The following is a 21,978-nucleotide window of genomic DNA, read 5'->3' as shown; positions in this document are numbered from 1 at the left end:
TCTAGGCATTCCCAGTTCCCCTAAATGACCAGTCTGTAAGCTTCAGAGAAGAATGACCTTAATAGTTACTATTTTACTGCAAAATATTGTCATTATAATGTTGCCGCATAGCCGACGCTTTGAATGGTGTAAATGATAGATAATTGAAATAATTAAATTCCGTATATTTTTCATTAATGACTTTAAAGCATTCAATCACTGTTCTGTGAGGTGTAATACAAGAGAACGATAGAGAGAGAGAGAGAGTGGCAGACAGACGGACAAACAAAGACAGAGAGAAAGACAGTCAGAGAAAGAAAGAGAGTCAGAGAGAGACAGAGGGTCTGAGTGACAGACAGACATAGAGACAGAAAGAGACATGAAGACAGGGAGAAATACAGAAAGAGATAGAGATAGGTGTTAGGATAAAACTTTATTTAGTATTTGGGTCACACAGTATTACTTGTGTATCAGTATAGCATCAGGATTATAACTCAAACAGTTGATCACTGGCTACTCTTGGTCTGTCACACAGTATTACTTGTGTATCAGTATAGCATCAGGATTATAACTCAAACAATTGACCACTGGCTACACTTGGTCTGTCACACAGTATTACTTGTGTATCAGTGTAGCATCAGGATTATAACTCAAACAATTGACCGCTCGCTACACTTGGTCTGTCACACAGTATTACTTGTGTATCAGTATAGCATCAGGATTATAACTCAAACAATTGACCACTGGCTACACTTGGTCTGTCACACAGTATTACTTGTGTATCAGTGTAGCATCAGGATTATAACTCAAACAATTGACCACTGGCTACACTTGGTCTGTCACACAGTATTACTTGTGTATCAGTATAGCATCAGGATTATAACTCAAACAATTGACCACTGGCTACACTTGGTCTGTCACACAGTATTACTTGTGTATCAGTATAGCATCAGGATTATAACTCAAACAATTGATCACTGGCTACACTTGGTCTGTCACACAGTATTACTTGTGTATCAGTATAGCATCAGGATTATAACTCAAACAATTGATCACTGGCTACACTTGGTCTGTCACACAGTATTACTTGTGTATCAGTATAGTATCAGGATTATAACTCAAACAATTGATCACTGGCTACACTTGGTCTGTCAAACAGTATTACTTGTGTATCAGTATAGTATCAGGATTATAACTCAAACAATTGAACACTGGCTACACTTGGTCTGTCACACAGTATTACTTGTGTATCAGTATAGTATCAGGATTATAACTCAAACAATTGATCACTGGCTACACTTGGGCTGTCACACAGTATTACTTGTGTATCAGTATAGTATCAGGATTATAACTCAAACAGTTGACCACTGGCTACTCTTGGTCTGTCACACAGTATTACTTGTGTATCAGTATAGTATCAGGATTATAACTCAAACAGTTGACCACTGGCTACTCTTGGTCTGTCACACAGTATTACTTGTGTATCAGTATAGTATCAGGATTATAACTCAAACAGTTGATCACTGGCTACTCTTGGTCTGTCACACAGTATTACTTGTGTATCAGTATAGCATCAGGATTATAACTCAAACAATTGACCACTGGCTACACTTGGTCTGTCACACAGTATTACTTGTGTATCAGTATAGTATCAGGATTATAACTCAAACAATTGATCACTGGCTACTCTTGGTCTGTCACACAGTATTACTTGTGTATCAGTATAGTATCAGGATTATAACTCAAACAGTTGACCACTGGCTACTCTTGGTCTGTCACACAGTATTACTTGTGTATCAGTATAGTATCAGGATTATAACTCAAACAGTTGACCACTGGCTACTCTTGGTCTGTCACACAGTATTACTTGTGTATCAGTATAGTATCAGGATTATAACTCAAACAGTTGACCACTGGCTACTCTTGGTCTGTCACACAGTATTACTTGTGTATCAGTATAGTATCAGGATTATAACTCAAACAGTTGACCACTGGCTACTCTTGGTCTGTCACACAGTATTACTTGTGTATCAGTATAGTATCAGGATTATAACTCAAACAGTTGACCACTGGCTACTCTTGGTCTGTCACACAGTATTACTTGTGTATCAGTATAGTATCAGGATTATAACTCAAACAGTTGACCACTGGCTACTCTTGGTCTGTCACACAGTATTACTTGTGTATCAGTATAGTATCAGGATTATAACTCAAACAGTTGACCACTGGCTACTCTTGGTCTGTCACACAGTATTACTTGTGTATCAGTATAGTATCAGGATTATAACTCAAACAGTTGACCACTGGCTACTCTTGGTCTGTCACACAATTGAAACACCAGAACATGATGGAAAGGGGAATGGAATATTATCATCTGGTCACTCAGGACTGTTTTGAAGACTGTAGAACTCCTGGCTTGTTGAACTCTCATCAATGGTTACTTAAAGCACCAATTCCTATGTCAATCCCAACGAATGAGACCTTTCAACCCAGCGTGATTGTCTAAAGTGGTCGTCAGCAATTTTTTGTATTGATGCCAAAATATATCGATTACTATATGTTTAGATAGTATAGAGTATAAAGGTAGTTTTGTAGGGTATCGATACTCTATTCAGGATTTTTTTCCCCGTCTGAAATTTTAATGATTTGATTAGAATTGTGTAAAATTCTTTTTGAAGAAAAAGAAAGAGAGATGGAAAAAAAGAAAGAGGTAAAAGAGTGTAAAGAAGAAAGAGAGAACGTGTAGAGAGCAAGAGAGAATAGGAAGATAAATATTGTATTCAAATAATTATGTATAAATCTTCATACGGGTCTTAAAAAACAACACACTATTTGTAAGCCCCCAAGCACTAAGGGTCCATGGCGAGAGCACTCTCTTGTAGCTTGGTACACAATGTTCTTCAGGGTGTCTCTGTTTCCGTACAGGGCAAGACCCCGCATGCACCAGTTCTATCGTTCTCATGGCCAAGCGTACCTTCGAAATTGTATAGGTGTTGCCCGAATGGAATAAAATCTGTTTGATAATGAGATTTAAAAGAAAAAAATGCATGCAATATGTAAGGGACCGCGGTGGCTGAGTGGTAAAGCGCTTGGCTTCCCAGAGTCCCGTGTTCGAATCCTGGTGAAAGATAATGATTTTAAGCTTTGGGATCTTGAGGGCACATCTCAGTCCACCCGGCTCTAATGGGTACCTGACATTAGTTGGGTTGTTGCTGGTCACGTGACTTCCTCGTTAACCATGGGCCACTGAAGCAGATGACCTTTACATCATCTACCCCAAAGAACGCTAATTCTGAAAGGGGAACATTGCGCCACGGTTTCTTCGTCTATTTATTTCATAATCTTTCCTAATCGTACATTTTCCCTTTTATTAAGTTTTTCTTTCATTATGTCACCTCCACATTTCTCTTTATAACTTTCTTTTTTTTTACATGCATTAAGTTATTTTATTTTGTTATGCATGTAAAACATGGTGCAAACAGGATGGCTCTATTTGAAGACGAAGCAAACATGGAGATCATTCACTTGAAGAAAGTAATCACTCGTCTGCTGAGTGTAGACAAATGTAACTATTTATACGGTCAGCGACTTAACCCTTTACTGCCCGAGACAACGAAAAAATTCATTATTTTCTAACGCATGCTTTTCATCAAAATCAGATTAGACAAGATTGGGTTAAAACGCAACGAACAGTTAACGAAATATCCCCACAAAGCTTCTGTCTGGCTGAATGGTCATGAATAGAGGTCAACTGATCGAACATTCAACAATCAGATATTCACCGATCAATGACTGATATTGGAACGTCATTGTTAGTTTTTAAAAAATTCAATGTACTATTGAGGACTAAGCCCTAAACCAATCAACCGAGTCGATTTTCTTTTTATAATTCTCTTTATGCATAGACCTAAAAACCAAAAGCAAGTTTTCATTTAAAAAAAAATAGATTGTGGTTAACTTAACATACACTGACATTACGAGGAGTGCTAATGTACATTATGAATGTCTTGCATTTTCTGAGACCCCTTGATTTCTTTGTTATGTTATGATTGAAATAGAAACTGAAAAATAAATCAAAGTAGCCTTGATAAAATTTAGTGATATTCTACCGTTGATTTGAAGGCCTGAAGTTAATTTTATTTATGAGATGTATGTATAATATACTGCTTTTGGCTGAGACCATGTTGCGTTGATTTTCCAATTGCGACACATCACACGTAAAGACAAATAAAATAAAAAAAATAAAACCTCTTTCACTGACGCAATAATATTTGCGTCTATATAAGAAGAGCTCTAAGTTTTACAATAATTGGTAGTTCTATGTATTTTAGTTCTATGTTTTTGCTTATTGTAATAGAGATAGATACATAAGCAAATATACAGCAGACGGGGGAAAAACGAACTCAAGAAGTGAAAGGAGAAAGCATTCGTACCAGGCGAGGAAGTCAAAACATAAACTAGAAACTAACAAATGAGTGAGTCCCGAAGCCTCTCTGCAATCGTTTGTGCAGATTTGAACCGGCATCGCGGCCACATCAACCCGTAATCCAAACATATTTGTTTTTGTAATTATGCGGCATTAGCGGCCATGTCTGCTGTCATTAAATCTCAATTGAACGGCAATTTTCATATGCAGAGCAACGGCACGCTTCTGGCAACTCCGCTTAAACGGCTGGGCCGTGTATTTGCCGGCGTCGCTCTGGTGTTGTGGCGTTTTTTCGCGTTGTCTGTGTCTAGACCGGTTTATACGCAGCGCGTGCAAATCGGGACGCGGCGGTGCCTGCGCTTTCAGGAATCCCCAGTTGGAGATGATTTATGGGCGAGTGTACCTTGCCGAGTACAATAACAAACTGATGTGTTCGTCTGAGATCCAATTGGAAGAAAAATCCAAAATATTTGGACTTGATCCTGTAGGCTGGAAGTCGTTAGAGTCGAGTCAGTCTTACAGAAACGACTTGTACAACAAATGGTGAACTGAAAACAAAAAAGCTACTTGGATGTCATCAAAGATGAGCGCGGATATCGTCTGCTGATCAAGTAACAGATACTTATAGAGTTACCGCCCCTAGTGATAGTAAAGGGCTGAGTTGGCTTAGTTCACGTTTTTGTTTAGTGTAAAAGAAAAAGAATAATAATTTCAGGATCCTGTTAGAGAATTGAATGATCCCTTAGGGTACTTAGCCTGGAGATGTGAGACATAAATCCTGCTCGCCGTTAACCCTTGCACATCCTCATAAAAGTTTTGCAATATCTTCAATCTTGCATGGTGCGACCAAATTGTTTCCAAAATATGATGGTAAAATTAGAGGTTCGCTTTTTCCCTCGACTAGCCAGATTTTTTTTTTAAATGCTGAGCTGTTTGGTTCTTTTAATATAAATGTTTACAGTTCGATAAGTTAATTCAAAATAATAATGAGCGTAATATAAAACAAAAACATTTCTAGGCGTGTAAATAATAAATAAACATATATGCTAAGCCTAACATTATTAACACATTTAGGTCCACAATTATATAAAATGTTTAAACCTAAAATTATAAACAAATCTAGGCCTGCATGTGGTCATCAATTAAAACACCTAATAAGTAGGCATATGAAAAGTTTTTAAAAATATACGAAGACTCGTACACATAGCAAAAACCCATCCTCCTAAAAACCTAATTGAGAATATTGTGTCACAAATGATTTCCCATTGGAATAAAGTTTTAGAAAGATATTTTGAATAAACCCATGATAGTCACAGAACGTGACGTTGATAAATAGCCGCAGGAACACTTGGAATCCATTCGGGTTACTTTGTTTTCAAAAGAAAAGCCCGTCTTATTCCCTAATGCAGTGTTTCCCAAACTGTGTCCCGTGGTACCCTCGTGTTCCGCGAAGCCTGAATAGATGTTCCGCGAACTACTGGAATAATTAACTAGTAGGCCACCACGTCAATTAATTACTCTAAAAAATGAAGCAAGTGTTCTGCTAACTACTCAGAATGTGTGATGTGGTCTGTTAAGGACAACGTTTGGGCACCCCTGCCCCAATGGGTAGATAAATATGGTACTTGTTGTATCCTCTCTTGCACTAGAGATTTTTAAAATTGTCTTCTAAGTCAAATTTTACAGTTATAAGTATTTCATATTTTTATTCCGATTTCAGATTCAACATGCGGGACACTTTTGTGATCTATAAGTTTTTGAGTTAACTGATTATTTTACCTAAAAAAAAATATATCGGCTATAACTTAGTAATTGTGTAAGATTACTCAAAGGCTTATAGCGCTTAGCTACCTAACTGACGAACTCTAGTTCAAATCCGATGTAAACTAGTTTTTTTTTGTTTTTTTTTTTAAATGAGATTTGGCTCTAGTTAAGTTTTTTAAGCGCCTACTAATGGCAGATCTCCCTCGAAGTCCCTCCTACCCAAATCCAAGATTGTTCTTAAATGTAATTGGATTAATGCTATCAATGCTGTATTAAAAAAAATTATATATTTGATATTCGCTTTTGGATTTTGGATATCAACAGATTATTCTTTCAATTTGTTTGGTCTGTAGTCCGTTGGATGTTATGTTATGGTGTTATGTTGTTATGTTGGTCTCCTCCAGGCGTAACGACTATGGTTCATCTCGTCAAACACATTTTTTATTTACCTGTGGAGCACTATACTGGAGAGACATTCCCGTCCACATATATCGCAGGTTAAAGTGGCTTTCGCTTTGGTGGTAGAGGAGCCGGCCATTTTAACGTTTGACACACTTTTCTTCCAGAGATGAGGGCCCGTGTTTTTTCGATGTCCACGGTTTACAGATATCATATTACATATATCCTATTACATATATTCTATTACATATATCCTATTACATATACCCTATTACACATATCCTATTACATATATCGGAATTATATCCTATTACACATATCCTATTACACATATCCTATTACACATATCCTATTACACATATCCTATTACACATATCCTATTACATATATCCTATTGAAATTGTTTATACCACCTCGTTATATTTACATGAATAAATTTCTCATATTTCACTATCTAGGCGTACCTGGGGTAGAAAAAAAAGCGGTGGCTGAGTGGTTAAACGCTGAACCTGGGGTCCTGGGTTTGAATTCCGGTGAAGGCTGTGATTTTGAATTTCGGGATTTTTAGGGCGCCCCCTGAGACCACCCAACGTTAATGGGTACCTGGCTTTAGTTGGGGGAAAGTAAATACGTTAGGTCATGGTGCTGGCCACATGAAACCCTGCTAGTTAACTATTGGCAAAAGAAACAGATGACCATAACATTATCTGCCATATTGATTGCAAGATCTGAAAGATGAACTTTACATGTTTTTTTACAAGTACGAGTCCCACTGTCTCGAAGCTACGTTCGTCATTGACGTACATGTATATTTCATTACACTTATTTAATGCAGTAACAGTATCAACTTACACTTTGACATTGGTTTCAACTTTCAGCTGATGGGGCGCCAAAACTGAAGACTGACCTCTTCACGCCATTCATTCTGGCCTTAAAGCACAAAGATGCCAGACTGGACTGTCCATTTGAAGGGGCCATCAGGATCGACTGGTTCAGTAACTACGAGAAGCTGTCCAACAGCTCCAGGTCAGTGCTTCTGTTGATGTGCGTGCATGTTTGCGTGTGTTTGTGTGTGACAGAATGTCTGATAAATCGATGCCGCTTTCTGTCAAGAGACGCCATCTTTAATTTGTCTGTTGCAGACTACATTATTGCAATTTAAAAAGTAATGTCGAGATATACTTGAAACAAGTAATTTCAATATTGATTCAAAATTTTTATAAAGTAATTTAAATATAAGATCCTCATCATTATCTTTCCTTTTCGTTCCTCGTGGAACATAGGGCCTCAGTAAAAACACCCACTCTCCACGGTCTCTTGCTAGTTTTTTAATGGCTTCCCTGCTCTTTCCTGTCCTCTCGGGGCTTCATCTAGTCCACTGTGTCGCCACTTTTGGTCTTTGTCTACGTCTTGTGCCCAGTGTTCCACTCTAAGGCCTGTCTAGCTCTGTTGTTGGTATTTATTCTAAGGGTGTGACCAATCTATCTCCACTTTCTATCTGCACCTCTATATCAGATAAAAGATATTTCTAAGTTAATGTATATCAATTACAAAATGTTTTGTTGACCGGCTCATCTAAAGTAACTGATGACAAAGACGTCACAGGAAGTAGGTCATATCCTGGGTCTCAAGCGAGACCAATCGTTATAGCAGACCTGATCATTCACCTTGTGACGTGGCAACGAGTTATTGGTCTCCACGGACCAGGTGGAAGAGTGTGTGTGTGTGGGGGTGTTATGGGTGTCAAAATCATAATTCTAAAACCTAAGCTAATTCAGTGACTGACGGGATACTATTGTAAACATTCTTAGTGTTTAGAGATCTACTTCGGTACTGCGTCTCATTGTAAATGTATCCGTAGATATGTTGACAATTTACACTGATCCTAGGCCTGTAGGGAATATAAGCTTTTATGTTGTTAGTTACTTTAGGATGTATTGAGGCTTTTAGATGAGCTTTAGAAGCTAGTACATTAAAAGGGGAAAGGTTCTGCTGCCATTCAATATGACCCATTTTGGTGGCCGCCCCGACAGCATATTGGATGCTGGCACGCCAGACATATATGTTCCCCATAGACAACACAGCTAATCCGACTCTAGTAAAGACAAAGACCATTTCTATTTTATATTATAACTATAGTCTATTGGTTAATACGCTCGACTTAAGTAATTCGTTTGTATTTATTTTTTTTTTTAACTTCGCATCTGGCAGTAGCTGTAACAGAGTCTATCAATAAGGGAAATAGTACTAGAAGCTTTTAGAGATACAGAATAGGTTACTATAAACTTGCATAGACATCAAGATTTTAATTAGACTAAAAAGTAAAGTGGCAATAATACATAAAACACTGAACCACAATTTACAAATAATAAAATAAAACAACTTATAAAATACTCAGATAGACTGAATGATAAATCTTCACTATTATTTCAATATGCTAAGACCGATTCCTGTAACTCCGAACGGGTTTGCATGAATCCCCCCCAGCAAGCAAATGACGGAAATGTTTAAGTCTCTAGATATAACATATGGATACAAGCAGGATGATATTATCTTCTCTTTTGAAGGAACGTCTGTAATTTATAAGATAAGATAAGCGTTAATATGTGTGACCTTGTGGTATACATAGTTCAGTACCTGTATAATACACTTTCTCCCACAGGCACGAGGTGTATCCTAATGGATCCCTGTACTTTCCAAAAGTCAGGGAGGCTGACGAGGGGAACTACAGATGCGAGGGACTTAGCATGACCTCTCCCGCGCAGACCTTTACAGCAGAGCTGGCTTTAGCTGGTAAGTGCAAGCGCTACTTTTCTTTCGCTAACTTTGAGACTTGTAGTGGTTTAGTTTCGCACTTTTAGTGACAGCAAATGAGAGATGCTCATACTTTGAGGCAAATCCATAAATAGTAAGATATTTGGTGCCTCCGGTTTACCAGACTACGGAAGTATTGATCAGTTATACATTTTAAAGGAAATCAAGTTCCCCCATTCAGACTTTGCGATCTGTAGGTCCTCTATTTCTGTGGCCAACGGTTAACGAAGGTGTCAATGGCCAGCCCAACGACCAACCGCCTTTACTTTTCCCTTAGTAATGTCAGGTACCAATTAGAGCTGGGTGAAGTCAGAGGCGCCATAAAGATTCCGCAACTAATTATCCTAGTCTTCACCAAGATTCGAATCTGGGACCCCGGTTCGGAAGCCAAGCACTTTACCACTTAGCCTCCAAACAATTGAAAACCGTGTAACAATTTGGCTGCACCGTTGAATGAAATGACAAATAAAATGTGTCCACAAAGAACAGATTTCTGTGCACAACTGTTAGTTTGTAAGTCTCCAATAGAGAGGGTAGAATCTTAGTTCAAATAGAAGCAAGGCCTTTTTAGCGTTGATCTTTTGATGGACAAGGTCAAGGTCATTTCATGATTCAAACACCTCCATTGAAACTTTTCCCAAAATGAGTTCCGAATACTGACGAGAATTGAATTGATTTTGGTTTTCTTTTTGTCATTTGAATGTCACGTGCCATCGGGCGACTGACCTTTGACCTGACGTCTGCTACAACAAAGTTCATTGATAAATTTGAATTTTGTCTCGTTATTTTTTTTTATTATTTAAGTTAAAACATGCACACAAACGCACACACACACACGACTGCACAAACGGCAACATCTTCCTCCCCCCCCACCGTCTAGCTTGTGTGGGATGTGTGGTTGAGTGTGGTTGAGTGTGGCTGAGTGATTAAAACTGCTTGGCTCCCTAGCTTGAATCCCGACTCAACGTGAGTTGTATGTACTGAGCACCACAAGACAGCAAAGTAAAACCTTTATCAGATAGCCCCCCCTCCCCCCTACAAGTCACAAAAGAGATTGAACCACAATGCATAGAGCATGCCTTATAATGACAAATGCTCAATAAAAAAGCTAATTTAAAAAAAAAAGCTTTTTTACAAAATGCGAAATGTCATAAAAGTGAACTATTTAAAGAAACATATTTCTGGATTATTATTTATAAATATTTCATATGTTAACGTCTTTTTAAGCCATAATCATTTTTAAATGAGCAGTGATGCACTGAAGAGTCCATATTAATCCTACTTTAAAATGCACCAATTAGTTTCCAAGTTAATTACCCAATACAATGAGAACAAAAAAAAAGGGATCTTTTTCATATTAAAACATTGTGAATATTTTATAGATGTGTCTCTGAAGCGCGTGCTGTAGAAACTGAAGGCAGGAAAAAAAAACAGACCAGAAAACAGAAAAATATTTTAATATTTCAATAGTTGGACTTTATTAATATTAATTATGCCCTAAGGCAGACTACGTTACTGTTGTAGTGTGTTATTGCAGTGACTTGAGCAATACGAGTTTATTGCAGTGACTTCAGCAATACGAGGTTATTGCAGTGACTTGAGCAATACGAGTTTATTGCAGTGACTTCAGCAATACGAGGTTATTGCAGTGACTTGAGCAATACGAGGCTATTGCAGTGACTTGAGCAATACGAGGTTATTGCAGTGATTTGAGCAATACGAGGTTATTGCAGTGACTTCAGCAATACGAGGTTATTGCAGTGACTTGAGCAATACGAGGTTATTGCAGTGACTTGAGCAATACGAGGCTATTGCAGTGACTTGAGCAATACGAGGTTATTGCAGTGATTTGAGCAATACGAGGTTATTGCAGTGACTTCAGCAATACGAGGTTATTGCAGTGACTTGAGCAATACGAGGTTATTGCAGTGACTTGAGCAATACGAGGCTATTGCAGTGACTTGAGCAATACGAGGTTATTGCAGTGATTTGAGCAATACGAGTTTATTGCAGTGACTTCAGCAATACGAGGTTATTGCAGTGACTTGAGCAATACGAGTTTTTTGCAGTGACTTGAGCAATACGAGGTTATTGCAGTGATTTTGAAAATTTGAGTTTATTGCTGTCGTGTCAACTGTACCTGCTTTTTGCTATGATGTCAACAATACGAGTTTATTGGCTATGTTGTCAAAGATATGTGTTCATTGGTGTGATGTTAACAATAGGTGGTTTTTGTTTTTTTTTTTTGCTTTGACTTTGACTATACACATTGAACTCAAGTTAACAATACTAGAATATTGCATTGAGCATCTTAACATTCAGCTCTAGCAATAACAAGGGCGTATCTCTAGACCAGGAGAAAATTAAGAGAATGTAGAGAATGTCAAACCCAACTTTACAAAATGGACATCCTTTAAAAGATATCAACTCACTTGTCTGTAAATCATGTGACACAGTTCAAAACTGCAATCCTGTAAGATCAGAGACCAGAATTGATTTATTATTGAAATTTCACTGATACATTACGGACTCCCCTTCACGCCACCCTTCTCTGTACCCCCAAACTGTTTGCCATGTAGCTATCACATTCACTTTCTCATATTCTTCAATTATTGTTGGTGCTCCCACGCTCTCCCCCCCCCTCCCCCAATACTCCTGTTTTTTTTATCTAACGTTATTCACTACAGGAGCGATACCAAACACCCAATCACAATGCTTGACACAAACGGAAATTGTTTTGTTTTAGGTGCCGGCGTTAGTCCTGAGGCATTGAGGCGTCGGTGTTTTGTCTTCCTTGTCAACAGTTCCCGTGCTGCCTCAAACGAGGCTCAAGTTAGCCATTTCTCACCGTTCAATGTACAGATAGAACGCAGACACAAAGGGAGAAACAAACAAACAAAAAAAAAAAGATTTAATTATCTCCCTTTCCATGTTGGAATTTCTGCTAATCAAAACTGTTCTTGGATTTACTGGTAAAAGAAAAACAAAAAGTAGAAGAAACGCACTAAAGATGTGTACATGTGAGTAAGTCTTTGTGTGCGCGTGATGAGTAGGTCTCCAGCTCTCCTGATGTCAGATGGTTAAGTGACATCATGCAAACTTCTCTACTGAAGTCACATTTTGAACCTGGCCGTGACGTCAAGTCACGAATGGCTCATGGTGACGTCAAGTCACGAATGGCTCATGGTGACGTCAAGTCACGAATGGCTCATGGTGACGTCAAGTCACGAATGGCTCGAAAATTCCGTCCAATAATTCAACAAAACGTCTTGCAGTTATTAATGGTCGGTCTATAAACACAGAATGGAGGAGGGTGGTCATTAGTAAGTTACACTGTGTACTAGTAAGTCTGAGATCAAATCCTCTAGTGTTCACATCCCCCCCCCCTTTAAGAATGTTCCTATTTATTCTAGGTGCATTTAGTTTGGTTGTATCAACTAAACAGTGTTTCCAAAACAGTTTCCTTAACGGAACGCTTCGCACATTCGGAGTATTTAGCGGAACACTCCGCACATTTTGATTATTAGCGGAACACTTCACACATTCAGAGTATTTAGCGGAACACTTCGCACATTCGGAGTATTTAGCGGAACACTCCGCACATTCGGAGTATTTAGTGGAACACTCCGCACATTCGGAGTATTTATTGGAACATTCCGCACGTTTGAAGTATTTAGCGGAACACTTCGCACATTCGGAGTATTTAACGGAACGATCCGCACATTCGGAGTATTTAGTGGAACACTCCGCACATTTGGAGTATTTATTGGAACACTCCGCACGTTTGAAGTATTTAGCGGAATATTTTACTTATTTTTTTTTATTAGAGAGATTAATTCACAGGGTGGCCCAACTAGTTAATTGTTCCAGAAATTCATGGAACACCTATTTAGGCCTATCGGAACACTAGGGAATAACTAAACATTAGTTAGCGTGTTTTACAAGTAAGAAACAATTCTAAAACGAGCAATAGATAGAGCAGGTAATGATAAGGGGAACTGGTTCGAATCCGGCTGAGATTATACATCCATTTAGTGCTTACATAAAAAGTTTAACAAAACTTGCCTGTGTTTCAAACAGGACCTGAACCTACAACTTCTGGCTTGGCAGCCAGTAGCTTAAACCCTCGACCACCCCGTTATAAAAAAACAAAATTGAACAATGTCTCTTGTAGAATGAATCATGTTTTTAATTTCGTTTTCGATGGACACGATGAATTAGGGCCAGCGCAGTGACCCACATCTTTCATCCAGCCTAATGGATGCATTCGTTGAGTCGATGGTCAAATTTTTGGGTTAATAATCTGAATAAAGTACTACCTTTATCTATCCTTTCCTCGAAAACAATAAAACAACATCCCAAACTAGGCTTCGATCCTAGAGCTTTCGTTTTAACGGTCAGGCGCTTTTAACACTCACAAACTAAGTTCAAATGTTATCTATCTGCACTCACGTTAAAACCATGGACAATGTAAAAAAAATGTTTTTTTTTGTGTGTATTCAACATTTTTTTCTTTGTCTATACTTGTTGCATTATCTCTGCCAGTTGACCGGCTGCTTAGTATCTCAGGAACACAATTCTCTAATTGGCTATTAATTTGCTATCTCTTAACATTTCCGCGCTCTCCCAGTTCGTGAGACGGGGGGGGGGGGGGTGAGGAGTTACGTCACATCCGACATCAGTTCAGCCCCCCATCTCATCCTGCAAGAGGCACAGTTTCTGTATCGCCTCGAGAAGAAAGAAGAGAAAGAGAGGAATCGGGAAAACCTTTTCATCACTTCTATCTCCTTCATGTAAACACTGGCCAGGGTTTTTATTTTAACTGTCTGGCAATCTGAGATTTCTCGCCCGGGAAATAAAAAAAAAATTATCAAAAAAAAAATATCTTTAAAGATATGACCCACAAAAAAAAAAATAAAAAATTATAGGCCAAATTTTTTAAGCATTCCATTTTACATTGTATTGTCCAGGTTAAAAGTCTAATACAAAATGTACTTTAAGGAAATGTTAGATAAAAAAAAAGTTGTATGTTATGCATCTCTCCACAGATCTAGATGACATCACTCCTATGAACTTTGAACCGCGATTGATGATGTCTTATCCTATCGTGATGCCGGTTCAGGAGAGGTTTGAGATCAAAGTGTTCCCACCTGTAGGAAGACCTCAGCCTGTGTATAGGTGAGTGAGTGAGCGATTGAATGAATTAGTGAGTAAGGGAGAACCTGTACAGTCGGGTATGACAAACCCCCAACTAGCACAATTCTAATTATATCGTTTGACATAAAAAAAACAACACTATTTGTGTTCTCGTGATCAAAAGTCTCCTATAGCCACAGATGAGCACAATTAACAACACAATTTAGCCTAACATATATATATAGGCCTATATATATAGAGTTAGATAGATAGATAGATATAGATATAAATAAAAATAAAATTAATGTTTCAATCAATTATTCTATTTGATGTTCAAAGAAGTTTTGTCTGATTAGTTACATACAGTTTTCAACAAACTTCTTTTCGGATATGTACTTCAAAATATTTGATCTAAACTTGACAGACGGAAGAACGGAAGTACTCACTGCACAAAAGCAAAAACGGCTTTTCCCACTGGGGATAATTTTTGAAAATGTCATATTTCTATAACTTATGAGATTCACATTTTAATAATAGTAATAATAATAATAATAATAATAATAATCTTTATTGTCCATATGGAAATTTGTCTTACAATTAGTGCATTACACCAAACAAAAAACATTATAACTATAAGAAACCAAAGTGTACATTCACACCAGACTCACTCATAATTTACATGTGACAAAGTTTATATCAGATTGTTCTTATTTAATGATTTAATTGCCAGGGAAACAAAAGAGTGTTTGTGTCTGTTTGTCTTTGCTATCGGTGTCTTGTATCTCTTTTTAACATGATATAAAAATGTATTCTGATAGTTTTTTTTTTTTTCTAATGCTTGAACTAGAACCGGAAATGAGGTCAACAGTTTGTTTGTTGGTTTGAAAATGTCTGATGTAGCTTTTTGTTTCTTTTCGCGTGACGGTAGACATGTTTTATATATCGGACCGTTGTTCCGGCCATTTTCCTTTTATGGCCTTCAGGCCGTGACCACCTTTGTCATGGCCAGGTACAACGTGGAAGAAGCAGTTGAATAATTAACTTAATGAGAGCACCGTATCCGGTCCCCCGGGCGAATGAACGGCTCAGCGGTGCAGAAATGACATTGGCTATGCCGTTTGAGGCACGCGATAAGGCTTTCCCTGGCTACAACTTCGTATAGTGACACTCGTGGGAGGTAATCCAAGCATTGCGTAGGGGCCCACCAAGAACGGGGGGCCCAGTGATACGTAGACGCAATATGAATTATATAGAGTCAGATTAGTCTGTGAGCCCAGTCTACAACAAAAAAAAAAAAGGGGGGGGGGGAGGAACATACAGCCGCAATTTTTTATGTAGGTCAGTGTGGTTGCTAAGGACGCTACCATCAGACGATAAACAAAATACAATAGCTTCTTAATGTTGTTCAAACCACTCCCTCATTTGAACATATGTTGGTAGTTAAGTGTCACCCCCCTCCCAATGGGTTAAGTTATTAGAACGTATTCAAATTTGTATCAAACATATAGAGACATGTAGAGACATATACAGATATAAAGAGACATATAGAGACATATATAGACATATTGAGACCTATAGAGACATATAGAGACCTATAGAGACCTATAGAGACATACAGAGACATATAGAGACCTATAGAGACATATAGAGACTTATAGAGACCTATAGAGACATATAGAGACATATAGAGACCTATAGAGACCTATAGAGACATATAGAGACCTATAGAGACCTATAGAGACATATAGAGACCTATAGAGACCTATAGAGACCTATAGAGACATATAGAGACCTATAGAGACCTATAGAGACCTATAGAGACATATAGAGACCTATAGAGACCTATGGAGACCTATAGAGACCTATAGAGACATATAGAGACATATACAGATATAAAGAGACATATAGAGACATATAGAGTGAGTTGATATCAGCTTTGTAAAAATGAAAATGATTTAAAATCTGCAAAGTCGTTGGTTTTCCTGGCTGATTCAGGCAACCCATTCCACTTTCTAACAGCACTAGGGAAGACTTTGTTCTAGCATAAGGAATAAGAAACGTGACTCTACCTTTGTGTCTTTCTGTGTATTTCATTTGGTTTTGGTTTTTCTATTTGTAAGTCATAGTTTAGTGTTTTAAGTATTATAGCTACTTTACTTTTTTGTTCTTCTGTCCTCAAGTGTCTCAAAGTTTAGTGAATATGATATTGATGTTAATCTAATCACTAATATAATGGTGAATTTTAAATACTCCAATAGTTAGTTAAGCGGCAATTCACACTTGCAAAACTGTGAAGTCCTTCTAAGAAACAATCTTATGATATAATAGACACCGAATTGATGTTAAGAGATAATACTAGAAAAGTAAAGTAAAGCTTCCTTTTAGACCTTGTGGTCTATAGGGCAGATGATGTAAAGGTCATCTGTTTTTGTGGCTTACGGTTAACGTGTGGCCAGCACTTTACTTTTCCCCAACTAATGTCAGGTACCCATTAGAGCTGGGTGGACTCAGAGGCGCCCGAAGATCCCGAAATTAAAAATCCCAGTCTTTACCAGAATTCGAACTCCGGACCCCGGTTCAGAAGCCAAGACTTTACCGCTCAGCCACCGCACCTCCGAGACAATTTAATGAATATAGCGTTGCTAACAAACATAAGGAAGATTCTATGAGAGAATAGAGTACACGTCTGAGACCTTGTGATAGACCAACGGTTAACGACCAGGGTATCATGTGGCCCCTAACCTCCTTTACTTTCCACTGCGAACGTAACAGAATTCTATCATTGACGACATATTAATTCTATCATTGACGACATATTAATTCTATCATTGACGACATATTAATTCTATCATTGACGACATATTAATTCTATAATTGACGACATATTAATTCTATCATTGACGACATATTTGTTGTTTTCTAATTTTTTCCCTAGGTAACAAAATGTGTGTTTTAAATGTTTACTCCTTGATATCGTAATGTGCCTCTTTCTCTCTCTTCTTGTTTACTCTCCCTCTTTATGTCTCTTTCATCTCTCCTCTTTTCTTCCTCTCCTCAATGTAGCTAAGTTTCTCTTTCTCTTTCACTTCTTCACTCTTCAGCTTCCACAACTACTTACAAACTAACTCACAAAGGACTCTACACGTGAATGTCCAACACCCCCAACTACCCCATCTCTCTCTCTCACACAAACACACACACTAACATAGTCACACTCACTTACACGTATCCATCTTCTTCATGCATGGACCAGACGTCACCATGACAACATCAGTCTGTTTGTTTGTTTGTCATTTCAACAAGTGTTTCATTTTCGCCCCACTAAGCCACTGATTGTGTTGTGACGTATGCTTGGGGGTCGCCAGCCCCCGTGAAGCCGCCTTATCTGGAAGCAGCTGCCGCCCATCTTGTCGACGGGCTAGAGATAATTCCTTCAGAAGATCCGACATTGCATAAGAACCGTCTGGCCGCCATGATGGGAGGCCTCAGAAAAATATCTTGACTTCTTTCAGTAACTACCGTATAGAGATAGCGCTAATTCTAGTTTGGACAAGTTTCTGGGAAGTTTCGTTTCATCTTTTCAGAGAGAATAAAAATTTCAGGCTAACAAATAAATAACAAATATTAAAATTAAGTTTAATCAGCATCGATCTTAAAAAGTAATTGTCACAAAACTGAATCGATTCTGGTAATCGATCCAACAAAAGACAAACATCAAAAATCCTTTCTGGGAAGAAAGAACTGACAGTATCGATCCATATAAATATGAGACGTGGGTTTATTACAAGACTAATAAGAGAAGAGGAGGAGAGGTGGCTGAGTAGTAAAACATTCGGCCTCCGAACCGGAAATCACGGGTTCGAATCTAGGTGATGACTGTTTTAAATTCGGGATCCTCAGGGCGCCTCTAATGGATACCTGGCATGAGTTAAGGAAAAGTAAAAAGGCGGTTTCTCGTTGTGCTGGCCACATGACACCCTCGTCAACCGTGAGCCACATAAACAGATGACTTTTACATCATTTGCTCAATAGATGATAGCAAGGTTTGCAAGGGGTGATTTATATTTTCTAATAAGAGACGAAGGCCGAGAAGGAAAAGAGAGGAATGTGTCACTAGAAGTAAAACCTACAAGTCATGATATGCTTAATTGTTCCCATAGTATCCATTACGTCGCCCAAATTATTCTGTCCTGTATCAAAACATGTGTTGTCAAGAAGAAAAATTGACTGGCGCGACAGTTAACTTATTGTTACAATTCCTGCTTTTACCTTGCGAACTCTCTGTTGATGGACATGTAATTTTGAAAACGATTCTTACAATTTTCCCTGACATTTTCAAAGTACATCTTTGGGGAAAAAAAAAAAACAACTAATATTAACCCTAACTAACTAATTCGTAATACATCGAAATCTCAGGTTTGACCGTTATAATTTTTTCAAAATATAATCGTCTTAAAATTAAATTTGGGTTACTATTTTGAACACTGTTTCAGCGGGAATTCCCGCACTCGACTCAAATGTTTCTTAGTATTCAGAAAAGAGTTGAATGAATAAATAGACGTCTAGGAACATATTGCGCACCGTCTTTAGTAGAAATCATTAGCTGGACTATCATATCAAGAAATAAATATATTGAATAGACCACAATTAGCTCCTTAAAGGAGGATTTATTTATTTATTTATTTTTTTTACAAAACTTATGTCGAATATGTCTATTTGTCTTGCAGAAAGTTACTCATACTCGGATCATGTTGAAACTTTTATTCATAGGCGAGGACCATTCATCCATAAATAAATAAATAAAAAAATAAGCAACTAGTCGATAATTAATTACTGGTAATTATTTTTTCTATACCAGTAAGGGAAATAAATTCTTCAGTATTCACAGGTGTGGCTAAATATGTAGGGTTTTGTCCCCTTGGTTGATTGTACACGTAATTTCTTACACACCCCCGTTCTCGGATCAAGTTGAGACTTCAAAGAAACATTTATCGTACCTAACAAAACATGAATCAATTTAAAAATTAACTAATTACTGGTAATTATATATTTTGTTTGATAACAAAAGGTGAAATAACTTCTACATTATTGTTTTAAGTATGGTTTTCTTTCACTTAGTTAAGCTGTTTTTTTACGACATTACTTTCTATGTTTTTCTTGTTAAAAACTTATGTTACATGTTGAGTATAATATTGTGCTGAATAATGTGAAATGTACAATTATTGTAGTTACGCCACCTTGTCTGCATGGTGAGTCATGTGACTGCTTAATGGCGGTCTGTTCAAGATTCCAGTTGATGTCAGTTATCAGACACAAAAACTTTGGTGTGACGTTTAGTCTGGGTGCCCTGTGACTTGCAGCCCAAGAACCCACGCATTAAAAAGAAAAAAGGGGGTGAAATATCTCTCATGGGAGGCTCGCATCACGCGAAGACGTTGTTTGAAAGATGCCTGACCTGGCATGGGCTTAGACATTTTATTTTTTTATTGTTTCGTTGTTTTTAGGTGTCGATAATAAAATGTTTCTAGTTTTGTTTTCTGGAAAATGGAACCAGTTTGTCTTGACACGTGACTTGTGCTGTATCTACCTGAATCAGCAGAGGGGGCCTGGAACACGTGTCAGTCAGACTGTGGTTAGTCCAACGTGCTAGACACAGCCAACAGGACAAATTACCTGCCAATCAGGTGATCTTACTGTTGGGGGGCCTTGTCATTATCTGCGTAGCCTGATCACTACTCAACGCGCCATCTGGCGTCAAGACTTACAAACAAGCGCAAACTAATGTAGTGCAACAGACAATAAAAGAGCTGGAGTGGCTTCTCATCTTCTCATCTAGAGTGGTGCTGGCTGGGCCCGTGAACTTGTATCTTTCTGTGGGGCATAACATAGAAAATAAGAACCTCAAAAAGCTTCTAGCTTCTTCGAGACGTTTCCTAGACATCTTAGCAAGCGAAACATAAAAAAAATCCATTTGAACAAAAGAAAATAAAGCTTATCTAAAGGGGAATAACTCCGTCCCTAAAACTATATCTACTAATTATGTACAAGTTATTCCCCATATTCAAAATTAAACAAAATAATTAATAACCAATGATTAATTGACTAATTAAGTTTTTTGTTTATTTATTCATGTTTTGTTAGGTACAATAAATAATTATTTAAAATTGTTGTGAACTCCTTACTTGGATTACACTTGAGACATAACATACTTCGCTCAATAACTCAAAGTGACGCCAGAGATGAATTAACAACGAATTATAACTTTAATAAAAGTAATCAGGATAACTGTAGTTGTAGTCAACGCATCAAATGTTAACTAGAAAATATTTACATAATTATGGAAACTGACTTCTATATTACTTATATTGGACGACTAGGCTCCCAAAACTCAGGCCTCTGACAACAATAACAAAAAACCAAGCGCTGTCACTCTGTCCCAACCAATGGACAATTGAAAAAGATATAAATAAACATAGAATTCTTTAAATCTTACACCCAAGATTCTCTCAAGTGTTGTTTACAATATTATATACAAACATTGTCACCACAAAAATATCAACTTGAACGGAAAATGCGTGAGGAAGAAATAGCGTTAACAATAATTTAACGGAACAAAATTTAGCCATATCTATGAATACTGAAGTATTAGTTTTCCTTGTTGCTATTAAACAAAATAATTAATTACCATTAATTAATAGCCCAATCCGTTACTATTTTTAAATCGATTCATGTCTTGTCTATGCCAATGAATTATTGTTTGAAATTTCAACTTGATTCGAGAGTGACTTTGGGAGAAATAACGTACACACTTTTTACCAGACAGACAGACAGAGTGAGTTGATATAAGCTTTGTACTAAAAAGTATTTGGATGTTAGATTTGTCCGATATTCCTTACGCTATAAGATTTAAACTCCAGAATCCAAGTATTTCATTGTTTTTCAGCCCTGAAACTAAGTTCTACAGTTCTAAAAAAAAATTACTGTGAAGTAGAGTTTGGTCGAGAGAGAGAGAGAGATAGATAGATAGATAGATAGATAGATAGATAGATAGATAGATAGATAGATAGATAGATAGATAGATAGATAGATAGATAGATAGATAGATAGATAGATAGATAGAGAGAGAGAGAGAGAGAGAGAGAGAGAATAACTTCCTTAAAAAAATGTGAAAACAATATCATTGAAATGTAATATTCCGTTAAAAGCAGCCTATTTAAAAATGAATATTGTCCATAAATAATTCTCAAATTGTTTTCAAAAATCAATCTCTGGCCTAACTCCATTTTCCTTTCCAATGAAATGTGACTTTAAATACATTTATAGATTCCAATTAAATGGGGCCAAAGTAAGAAGAGGCATTTGATCCGGCTCAGGTAACGAAGATTTTGTAATGCCAAGAATGTAAAATTAACCTGCGGATTTTTAATTTTTTTTTTTAAATAAAAAAAAAAGGGGGGGGG

At 37.4% G+C, this 21,978-nt stretch overlaps 1 protein-coding gene across 2 annotated transcripts in view; it reads left to right on the top strand.

Moving 5' to 3' along the window:
• Window positions 1-21,978, top strand: part of LOC106066198 (inactive tyrosine-protein kinase 7-like) — a 224,050-nt gene that overhangs the window by 186,167 nt on the left and 15,905 nt on the right. For both annotated transcript variants that reach the window (XM_056022222.1, XM_056022223.1), the window contains exons 5-7: window positions 7,447-7,594; window positions 9,231-9,361; window positions 14,431-14,560. In XM_056022222.1, the coding sequence (XP_055878197.1) occupies window positions 7,447-7,594; window positions 9,231-9,361; window positions 14,431-14,560 (409 nt within the window). The remainder of the gene's footprint in view (window positions 1-7,446; window positions 7,595-9,230; window positions 9,362-14,430; window positions 14,561-21,978) is intronic.

The sequence above is a fragment of the Biomphalaria glabrata genome, chromosome 3 (assembly GCF_947242115.1).
Source record: "Biomphalaria glabrata chromosome 3, xgBioGlab47.1, whole genome shotgun sequence".
NCBI lineage: Eukaryota > Metazoa > Mollusca > Gastropoda > Planorbidae > Biomphalaria > Biomphalaria glabrata.
Note: the sequence above shows the minus strand (reverse complement) of the source record. Positions and strands in the feature narration are given on the sequence as shown.